The sequence below is a fragment of the Boleophthalmus pectinirostris genome, unplaced genomic scaffold, assembly GCF_026225935.1.
Source record: "Boleophthalmus pectinirostris isolate CB_2022bp ecotype Guang Dong unplaced genomic scaffold, ASM2622593v1 HiC_scaffold_14, whole genome shotgun sequence".
Classification (NCBI taxonomy): Eukaryota; Metazoa; Chordata; class Actinopteri; order Gobiiformes; family Gobiidae; genus Boleophthalmus; species Boleophthalmus pectinirostris.
Genome location: NW_026571047.1, coordinates 16,169,370 through 16,181,512, shown reverse-complemented (window position 1 = coordinate 16,181,512; position 12,143 = coordinate 16,169,370). Strand labels below are relative to the sequence as shown.

Sequence of the window (12,143 nt, the reverse complement as noted above, 5' to 3'; positions counted from 1 at the left end):
GAGGGAATTTGAGGAGATTTCAGTGAATTTGTGAGACCCATGTTTGAAAATAGCAAATCATAGTTTATGGTTGTGGACAATTGTGTAGCTAATGTAACATACCACAGATGATGATGCAAATAGTAAATAAAATGCACTTGTACTGTACTTATTAGATGCAGAAAAATTATTAAATTTAGGCAAACGGGAAGGAGGGAAATTACATGCTACCACAGTGGCTCAGTAATACCATAACGTAATCATAGAACACTAAACACACAACAAACAAAAAAATAATTTAACAAACGTGAAGAGGTAGCAAATGATTAAATGTATTATGCTATAACTATAATTTAATATACTTTAAAGGCCCTCTACGTAACTTTTCTGGTGAAGGGTCTGCCGTCTGCTTGTCTCCGTGGAGATGTTATTGTTTTGCTTGGAATGTTCCACAATATACAGATCTTACATTAAGTTAACTATAATATTTTTATTGCTTAAAACTAGAGCCCGACCGATATGGATTTTGTTGTGACCGATATGAAACCGATATAATAGGAGTTGGCGCTACCGATAGCCAATATAATCGCCGATATATTTAGTGATGTAAAAATTCACTGTGTAAATCTTGAATTGATTAAAAAACTTAGGTTTGGCTCTAGTGGATTCTAAATTGGGTTTATTTAGGCAACATTTATTGTTATTTTGACTCTTTACATCATATTTACATACAGTAGATTGGCCTAATGGCATTTTTCACATTCTAGCTACTGTTACTGTCACTGCTAGTGATGGGTATTCCAGTTTTTGTTTTTTTGGAGAACCGGCTCGGCTCACTAAAGCAACTGGCTCTTTTGGCTCCCAAGCGACTCTTGAGATGGTTTTGTTGCACGCAGGACTAAACCAGAACTGAACCAGGACTGAGTGTCGGGACTCGGTTTCTATCTCTCTCCTTCACTCAAGCCCAAGTTCAGTCCTGGTTTATTCATTTTATGCTGAACTGCAGCCAAATATGCACACGCAGATTTCTGAAAGTTTCGTTTTCAGCCGCTGCTGCTGTCAAACTACAGGTGTACATGCGGCATGAAGAGAAAAAGTGAGAAAAAGAGAAAACACGGCTCCCAATAAGAAGCACGCTCCCGTTGTTCGCTTCAAAGAGTCGGCACTAAGAGCCGCTTCGATCGTGACCGACCCATAACTCCTAGCTAGTAAACTATCGCTATTAGCCTTTAGCCGTAAAAACGTGCGCACCGCGGTAATTAATTATATGCATAAATGTGGATCATTCACATGTCTATTCACAGCTCATTTACATATCAATGCTGGTCCAGTAACAAATATACGGCCAATGTAGTCACTTTACAATAGACCAATAGAAAACAGCCTGTTTATGTGCGGGAGCTACAGCAGCTAATCGCTAACAAAACCTAAACTAGCTTCAAAATCGATGTATTTCCAACACTCACCGCTCACACAGGCTCCTCCTCACATCACAAATCTGCACTAATAAATGTCCTTTTAATCCAGACTCAAACCGATTGTCCGAAAAAGAATATAATCTCAGTGTTGCGCACGGCTGCGGGTGTAAACAAACACACGCGAGTGAAGTGACGTCACTCTGGTGGTGTGTTCAGGGACAGTACGGACACAGACACAGACAAATTACACCGTAGATAAATACTGATGCGGAGCCACATATTAGGACATTTATCTGTCTGTAAATTGGATTAAATGAACATAATGTAGAGAGTCTAAGCTTTATAACGAGGTATAACATGCCCCACGTGAAATATCGGCCCATATCAGCAAGCATATCGGCCGATAGCCGATATGTCTCCAGGTGCCCATATTGGCCGATAATATCGGCCAGCCGATATATCGGTCGGGCTCTACTTAAAACCTACTTTAGAAAACACGCATTCCCGCTATGCGTGGTTGCGCCACTCTCCACAAATCTGACCGTTATTTTAGCCTGGTGGCATTCTTTGCTTGTGTCCATGAAACTAGATAAGGATAATGCATAATGTGGAACATTTTAGGCAAAACAATAACATCTCCAAGCAGGTGGTGGACTCTCACTGCACCTTTGAGAAAATAAAGGTATATACTTTTATGTTGCCTTGTGCATTTCAGCTGTGAGGACATTAAGGACCAGTACTGCAGTGTGTCTCCAGTTGTTTTAACTGAGACAAAGAGAAACTGGACTGAAATATCCAGAGTGTTAACAGCTCCCACTCACTCACATTACCTAACACAGTGAATCACAGCAGAATCAGAACACAGCATTTGCAAATGACCTTGTCACAGTCACCACACAAGTAGCTCTCAACACAGGCTCTGTATGAACTCATATTATCTACAGCAAATTTACATATTTAAAAATAGCACTGGAATGTATGTTCCTGTGGGATTATTTGGCCCATAGTTGGTTAGCAAAATTGGCTATAATTTAATTTCATGACTTAAAATGGTCAGTGCATGTGATAACAATAACCAGTTTGGGCAATCCAGCAGAAATTCTAAATATTCTTTAAATGTATTGTGTTTAAGGATCAGAAAATCAGCACAAATGTTCAGAAATATCACTGTATCGTGGTTTAAAGGTCACAACAGAAGTTTCTTACGTTTTAATTTTCATCTTCTCTTTTTGTTATATGTTAAGCTGTTAACAATAATTCGATATATTGCCCACCTTAATAATCAAAGAAAGGTGCCAAAGACAACTCCAGTCACTTTTGATTATTAGGCAAATCATGATAAGATTAAAATGGCTTTCATTGTACATACATTTGTATTATAGAAACAGTTTTCATTAGTTTGAGATTCACTATTTTCTAATTCTGATTTGGAAACTATATATATAAAAACAAATCAGTCAATCAGTCAATCAATCAGTCTCTATGAGCAATGAATTATTAGAGCAGAACGAGAATAAGGGAATATTGTCACATATAGGGGAGTCCACTCATAAATTACATAGATAAATTACAAACTCAAAATACAAAACAAATATCAGAAACAGCCTTTTCTATTCTACCTGCTTTTTAGTTTTGCTTTTTACATTCTAATAATTTAAGACTTATTTTGTTTATATTTTACCTGCATATACGGTCCACGTTATTCCCAGATTGACTGTCTGGCTGTGAGGCTAAAGTGAACCCAGGTATCGCTGATTTGAATGCATGGCTCTGATTTGTGACTGATGCTGCCTTCCTGCCGTGTGGCTTTTTGTTCATTCTCTGCCTTCTGCGAGTAAATTACAGTATAACTAGGCTGCAATTTGTGGGAAAATGCTCACATTTGAGTGGCCCTGTTCAGTGGATGTTCAGGGTTGCCTAGTGACACAACTCCTAATCCTAGTCCACCGGTCCACGTGCATTTTTTTCCTACTGTTCAATATTCTGATTTCTCTGTCTGATAAGAGGAAAATAGGTGTATTGGCACTTGCAATGCAGATTACTTCATATAGTGCTGCTGGTATTGTAGAATTACACAATGTGGCGCAAAAATAGACTTCAAGAACAAACAAATGAAAAACAATAATTATCTAAATAGAATATTAAGACCTCCAGCAGAGACACTGGTCTTATCTCGCAATGTTCTTTTTGTACCTCCAGACTGTAATTTCAGCCACAATGATTTATTTCTTGAGTACATGAGCTTTACCTTAATGCACTTAATGTTGCCTTGTATCGAGAAAACACACTCCTTTAGTACTTTACAAATATGTGAGTCTGGTCTCTGTTAGAGCTGGGTATCATTAAGAAGTTGGCGATATGATACATACCGCAATACGTAGACCACGATACCATACATATCTCGATACAGTGCACTTTTTTTTTTGATACGATATATTTCAAATTGATTTGATACAGTTCAACAAAAAATAAAGGCTAAATCATGGCTGTAATAAGAAGTCTTTGTTAAACCACTTCTTGTGCAAAGTTCATATGAAACACGCTCATTTTAATCCTCAAAACAGTGAAAATGTCAAATGTGCTGCTTAAACAAGTTTCTTTCCTCTGAACAAGCAACAAAACTGTAGATGTAACAAAATAATTTAGTAAAATTCACCAAAAATTACTCTTGGCGATATATATCGATACAACAACCCACAATATCGATACTGTATCATCACATTAAACAATATTTCGATATTCTTGCACACCCTTAGTCTCTGGTGAATTTTCCTGTTTTCAAATGGGTGCAATTGACAGGTGGATTAGCCAATCAGAGACATGCATGGTCCCTCTGTATCTGATCAACTATTTTAATATGAGGAGAGATAAATTTGATTTTATTTGTTAATGATATCTGACCGATGTGCTCCTTCATTTCACATGTGTTACTGAAGAAACGAAAACAATAACAAAGCAATACTGGAACAAGGATCACTGTGCAGTCTCTGATATTGGTCAGTTATTGGCTATGTTTTGTTAGGATTACTGTTTAGGCTACTGAAACTTTTACAACAAAAATTATGTTTGGTATTCACTCACAGCATTTTTCACACCTCAATAATACCTTACTAAAATAGTACAGTCGAATTATAGTTTATATCCCCTGTGCAGTTATTTAGCATCTATGTGTGTAATGTGCAGTGGAAGTGTATAGTGACAGGTGTTGCATTGTGGGTATCATTGTTAAAAGAGCATAGCTGCACCACTATAGCTGGCTCCAATGCTTTGAACATCTGGACTCCAGTTCCAGGAAGTGTTTTGGACCATGGATCTAAAGGAGCGCATACAATTGAAATGTGTTTTGTCTGTCAATGTGTCTTTACTGTGTAACAGAGCTACAGTTAACAGGAAGTTGAGCTCATGATACAGGGAAATCTAATACGGCTATAGTTTCCATTAGCAAAGTGTGGTAGTCCTCTGCGTTCACACAAGACAATTTACAGATAATACTTGTTATAAATATACCAAGTACTACTCAGACCTGGCTCCAGACATTGGTGAATTAAATAAATAGGTCAGTTGATTAGGGCTGTAGTCGACGAAGGAAATTCTTGATTGACATGCCCCGCTGAACGATTGGACGTCTAAAAAGTGGGTGTTGTAAATTGGTCTATAATCCGACCAAATAACTACAACTTCACAGGAGTTCAGGGAAAAATAAATATTTAAACAGAAAAGTACTATTAAGTAGGTCCCTTACAATATCGACTTATCTTTCAGTGTTTGAAAGGTGGAACAATATATTTTTGGGCTCAGTATTTATCGTGAGTACATTTTCTTTGCAATACTTAGGAGATTATTGTTCCTTTTGTTGTTATACTATATAAGTCACTTTTATGGCTAGTTATTGTTTAATTCTGCAGTTTATTTGGTACACTTTTAATGATACAGTCTATGTACTGGAATTACTGATTTATTGTTGTTGTGTCAGTGGTATGAAGTAGTTTCACTGTTATCGTTAATCATTATATTTCTCTGTAGCAACATATCGTGCTTCAAAAATTGTTATTGTGATAAGCCTACTAGGAAATGTTGTATTTAATTTGTATAATAATAAAAAGACTGATTGAACTCATGATTCACCCTCACATCTTCAAATAAATCTCTCCATACCCTTTTTCTTTCTGTTCTTGTTCATATAAATCCATAAAAATAAAAGTTGTCGACCAATATAAATTTTGAAGGAGTAAAACCATCGAAGGATAAACTGAATGATTAAATTATTACGATTGGAACACAACTGATTGTAGATAATATGTTTGATTAGGTAGAATTCGTGCTACTACTGCTGTTACTACAGCTTGATATATCGTAAAGATCTCCATAGTAAATTACACAAAAAAAAATCTAATAATAAAATAAAATGCTTTCCAGAGAAACAGCAGTTTGAAATGTTGCTGGATTTTTTTTGTACCTGTCTGAAGCCATTTCAAACCAGTGTGCAGTGATTGTGCAGTGGGACCTCTTTGTCCTTCCATTGTTATGATTGACCCACTGCAGAGACAACAGCACCAAACTACTGTCCTCTGTGTGTCCAAAGTAAAAGCACAACAGCACACAACACGCTCAATGTATGTTTCTTTGAACTAAAAAAAATCATACCTCAATATTTATCATGTTAACTATATTCAGATTATATTTTGTCAATCCAACAGAAATGTGCTAAAACATTTCTATCAATGAGTTGCAGTTTAAGTGAAATGATTATGTACAATTACATACAACTGTACAGAAATGCTATTTTATACTGTTGTTTGAAAGACTCAACTCATTTTGTTGCATTAATAGATATTTCTTAATTATAACAATCTACCCAACATTAAAACTGTGTACATCTTCACAACTATATAGACAATATATTATCAAAAATCCAGTATTGTCTAGAGTTGGATTGAAAACAGGACAGTTTAATGAATAACACAATTGGACAAACATCTTTAAAAATAGAATAAAAAACAAAAGCATTGATGTTGTATCTGTGTAGACTGTATGTGTTAGATGCAGAAAGCTGAAGCCACTCGTCTTCTGGCACATGGCTATATAATAAGCTAATCTTTGGGTGTCTATAGGCCCCGTCCCCCAGGTGCCTTTTGTATTGAAGGAGGGCATTCAAGCATGAAATAGTCACTAATTATGTTTAGTGAGCCATTTCAGGGCAGCTGCTAAAATATCAATCTCACAAGAAAATGATCTACCCTGGACATGCTTTAGTGAATTCATCTGGACAAAAGGGTTAAAAGAAAATGCAAAACACACACTACATTTACAACAGCACAAGGTGTTAGAAATGCTACAGTTTTCACAAGATTTTTGCTAATCAATTGTTTTTTATTGCCATTGCTGTTCTAAGTGCTTTTTGTAGTGGCCAAATGCATTTCAGTCAATTTTGACTTTAGAATAATGTCATCTGTGGCCATAAAATCACTCCCTAAACCAATGGACCAGTGGATTTCAAATTACCTTATAAATATACAGCCATCTTTGTGGTAAATTGTTCTACAAAGGTTCAGTATTGTTCAGTGACAAAAAATACTGTTTAAAATATTCAAATAATGTTTTTTTTATTATATTTAAGGCAAATTTACACACACACACACACAAAATCTAACGAATAATATTACATCACTTTTCTCATCTAAATGTATTGTGTTAAATAAATGCATATATTCTAAATGAACTTAAAAGTGTAAAATATTTGCTTTTGATGAACATAAAATTATTAAGTTGAAAAGGTGACATGAAATTTTTATTTAGAGTTGTCTACAGTTTGTTTTATGTTTATGTAATAGAGTTTCAGTCAATTATTACTTTAATTTGATACGATATTTAGTGGTGGAGTAATAGATTTCCCAGTAATTTGTACATTTTTTAAATCAAATACAAAAAACAAAAAATCTCTGTACTAATGCTGTTTACAGTGGTATTGCTGTTGTTGTCATTTTTCATGTTGAGTTGCTGGCATCAGTGCAGGTGTACAACACTTGAGGGTGGGCCCCATGTCACGCAGATGGGCAGAGCAGCTTGAGGAGAATACGGTTGGTGCGTGGGTTGCCAGGTTCACGTCAGCACCCACCTGGCAACTCACTGACGGCTGCCGCTGTTAGCCATTAGCCTCTCCTCCTGTTTCAGATGACCTCTTATTCTTTATTGGACTATTACCAAAACTGTGTGTGGAGAGCTTTGACTGGGAATACAGACACAGGTTATCCAAAATATTACAGTCAGAAGTTATGAATCGCTCATGTCAGGCGAAATTAATACCCCACTTATGCTGGCTTCTGAGCTGGGAACATAAACTCGGAGTGGGTGTTCTGATAGAGTAGTTTGTAAAGTTGACAGTTCATTTCCATGCAGCTGTCTTGGGTCATAAAACAAAGATGTGGGGCATGTGTAAGATGTTGGCTGGTAATAAGGATATGAAGGCCTGGTCTAACTCAGCTGATTAAGTGACATGAAATCATGCAGGGTAACATTAGAGAGTGCTGATCTGAGTCAATGGCAAAATACTAGACTTTATTGAAGTTATTATTTAAATATAGTTCTCATGGAATATACTTTTTGATAAGGACTTTTTCTATCTCAAACTGACCATTCAAGTTGAAAGGTTTCTAGCGAATATTGCAGTGAAACATGCATTTTCATAATAACAATAATAAAAATGCCTACTGTTTTGAATGCTTGACAAGCCTCTCAAAGTGCTAGACCATTAGACCATAGTCAAGCTACTGTAGCCACAGCTGTCCTGGGGTAGACTGCTGATCATTGGTGGATGGGTGTTCAGACCTATATCTCGTGTCTTCATCTGTTCTGGAGGTTGCAGTGGGCGCCACTTTCGTCATTCAGGTTGTATTGTTTTCCATGGGTCTGTCGATCTTGACAGCTAAGTTCTATATGGACTACAGAGACGTTTTAAAGCCACACAGAGAATCGCTACTTTGTTTATTTGTTGGTGCATACACATGAACATTGAACATTTTACACAAATCACACTACCTACTATATCAAATTTTAGCAGCAAAACTTTTCCTAAATTTTAATTATTGGGATTCCCACTTCACCAAAAGTGCCACCACAAAGAAAGCACAGTGTAGTCACATTTATGGCAAACATTGGCGGGGCAGAGTAAGGTTATGCTATATAGGTATAAGAATGAGGGTATGCTATAATACATACAGTACGAGAGCTGAACAATTTGTTAAAAATATCTACTTGCAATTTGTCTCAGCATTGTGATTAAATTTGCAATTTAGGATCCTATTCAAAATTTTAAACATATCTAGAAGGATTTACAAAAAAACTGAAATATAAACTGACAAACCAATACAAAAATACATGATACAAATCTATACAACAGGATTAGCAGTTTGTGTCCAGAATAAGATTAGATATTTTGTTGTTTGTAGAGGAAATGATTACTTCAAATCAGTAGTTAAAAAAATTGTAGTCTTTGTGATTTGCTTATTGTGTCCATTAAAATTGTGTTTTGGATTTTGATTTATCTTGCAGCCCTAGATAGTACCTACATATATATTTAATTTTCAGTTTTTATCATATATGTTTATGCGCTCACATCTATTTGTATGGTGGCATAGACTAAACATAGTGTTTCACGACAACTGCAACTTAAACTATGGCAATGTTCATCTCTTGGTTTGCTATGTCTTGTCATTATGCACGGTGTATCTTCACATTACCACAGGCTGGCCTATGTGCCCCGTCGCGGTGAGGTTGCGCTCACAGCTGCAGGGCACATAGCTGTGAGGATCCTCTGTATCGGCTGTGGCAGCTGACACCTCCAGCTGAGGAGAGAGACTGGTTTGTACAACACCAGATCACAGTTTAACATGGCGCCATTAACAGCATTAGCATCTCATTATTATGACATCTCTTATCTTACTATTAGAAATGAAAATGAAACCAACCATTTTTTAAGTCTTTTAAGATTCAGCTGGAGGTAGGTCTGTTCTCCCGTTTCCTCTTTTCACAACAGTGGTTTAAAGTGATGTGGACAGGGGCCCCTCCCTCTGACCGACCCTGTCTGCACACCTCACATCAACCAGACACGGTCGTTTTCTGACTAAAGTCTTCGGCTTATGGTCTGGATCAGCTGCTTTTGTTGATGTTCAAAATGTGTTTTTATGTATGTGTGTTTTTTGAAACATAGTCTTTTGTTTTATTTAGATTTTTCTTTCTTAATTTAATGTTTATGTACCCTATATATTTGACTGTATTATGCGATGAAGCCCAAAACACTCATTTTTAAATATTCTGTACCATCACAAGCTTTTGGGGATTCAGAACCTTTTTTGGTACATTTTAGAGTAACTGTTTATGTTTGTGTTAACAACATTCAACTATAACTATATAACTAACTATATGTTTAACTGTTGTGGGAATTTTGAGCTTTAGGGATCTCATGTTTAAAAACTAGAAAATACAGGGACCAGGTGCAAGGCTGGCTACGGTCAAATAGCTTAAAAATTGCGAGATAAAGCCGATGCATAACTATATTTTCTGTTCTTATGCATTTGCTTAAAAAAACAGGGCCATGGTCACACAGAAATGAAGCTCTGCAGTCTCTGGTCTCTGCAGTGACCAGTGCCCTTCTCTGTACTCACCCAAGTACAACATTGTTCAGATAATTAGAGCGATGCACCACGGCTTTGATATCCGCGTTGCTGGTCCGATGCTGATAAACCCAAACACATTTCCACTGCACTTTCATCTCAAATAGATTTTTTTTTACATACAACAAAGATTATTTATTTATTTATTTCAAATCTTTTTTCTTTTTTTTATACAAATGCTGATTTTGCAGAGGCAGTGGTAGGGAGGGTTGCTTGTATCGAGGAGTGGAAATGCACAAGGACTTAATTGACGTTATTATCATATGAACAGGGCTGAGACAAAGAGTTGGGGTGACGTTTCCGCGTTTACACCAGAAGCCAGCGTTTTTTGGTTGATTTATGCACTCCGCCCGCTTGCCATAATCACTCAGCCATTACAGGTATAATGGCGCCCACAAAGAAACATGTCTTTTTGTGTACACCCCGCGAGTCGCTAGCGTTTATTAGCTAACAAATGTAGTTAATCTTAAAGCAGGTTTTATGCTTTTTCCATGTGTTGGAAGAGCCACCCTTTTACACTAATGGAAGCCTGATTCGAGTTTTTTAATGGCAGGAAAATTTGTATACGTATGTATACATTCTCAAACTAAAAGTGCATCACAGATAATTGGCTTTATCTATGAGTGTGTGTGTGTGTGTATATGTGTGTGTGTGTGTATGTGTGTGCGTGTGTGCGTGGTTTTCTAATACACGCCAGGTCCTAAATGGATGTGCAAACACTCAGAATAATGTGGAAAAATGAGAGGTGAATGCAAAGAAACTGTGAAGGAAGTCATGCTGCTATGATGCCCCCTGGTGGAAGCTTTAGGAAAATGCACACTGCAGGTTTTTGATGTTGGGCCTTGACACAGCGGGGGAAAATGCCATCCTCACATTTTCCATATATAAAGTGTTACTATCTGGGTAATCCTAACATTTATGTGCTAAATCCTTCTGTGATAAAAAAATAAATAATGATGAATAAAATATACAAATTTGTGCTTTGCTTTACTGATTCTAATTTTGACTGCAGAACATCAATACAAGTAAATGTGTTATAACTCTTTTACATTTTGTGAGATCATTGTGTTTAATGAAATTTGCATTGTAAATAAGGAAACTAAGGAAATTATTTTATAGTTCCTGATAAACTGTCAAATCATTCAATTTCAATCACACTTTATTGCATTTTTTATTTTTTCTTGTATTTCGTCAATATGTGATTAAGGTGATTCTTTTATTTTCCCAGACATGAAGCATCCCAAGAGCCCTGACCCCATGGACGAGAGTGCCCCTCCCAAAAATGAAGTAAAAGAGGGGGAGGAGGAGGCCGAGGAGGAAGAGGAGGGGAGGAAGAGCTCCACAGGACACAGGGCCAAACGGGAGCGCCGACCCGGGGGCAGCAGCAGCGCAACAATGTGCCAAGTGTGTAACATCCAACTGAACTCCAGCGCTCAGGCCCAGATCCACTACAGAGGCAAAACCCACCAGAGGAGGCTGAGGAGACTCGCCAAGGTGGTCAGTGCAGGTACAGCTAACGTCCTAGCAATTCTGTACTGCTGTTTTATAAAGATTTAGTTTTATGAAAATCAAATACATTACAAATAGTTACTTACGGATATGAAGGTTAGTACTGTAATTTGAGATCTGAGACTTTATTTGAGTTTTTATTAAAATGTGTGTAAATGTATCATTTGACTCCATGGACCTCTGTACTTCAGCTTGGGCTGACACTCATGCTAGTATTTTACGGTGAAAGTTAATAGTGGATTGCTTTTATATAATTTAAGTATGATCTCCATAACCTTGTTTTAGTGCTTAGCAGATAAAAAACACCTATAGATGTATATAAATGGGCTTAATATAATATAGTGGACCAAGAGGGTTGTAAAGTTTACAGTTGAGGGAGATGTTGTTAAAAGTGCACTATGAAACTTTTAACAGTCTGCCACCTGCTTGTCTCCAGAAGATGTTGTAGCGTTGTCTGGATTGTTCTACAATAAGGCATTAAACATATCCATGAAGACAAGGATGCGATGCATATCAGACCAAGTTACAGGTCAGATCTGTGGAGAGTGAAACAACTCACAATAAAATG

At 36.8% G+C, this 12,143-nt stretch overlaps 1 protein-coding gene across 1 annotated transcript in view; it reads left to right on the top strand.

The window, feature by feature from the left end:
• The window catches only part of LOC110154388 (zinc finger protein 385C-like), a 57,564-nt gene that overhangs the window by 10,979 nt on the left and 34,442 nt on the right, over positions 1–12,143 (top strand). Inside the window, exon 5 of the mRNA XM_055150555.1 lies at positions 11,363–11,573. Coding sequence (XP_055006530.1) covers positions 11,363–11,573 — 211 coding nt within the window. The remainder of the gene's footprint in view (positions 1–11,362; positions 11,574–12,143) is intronic.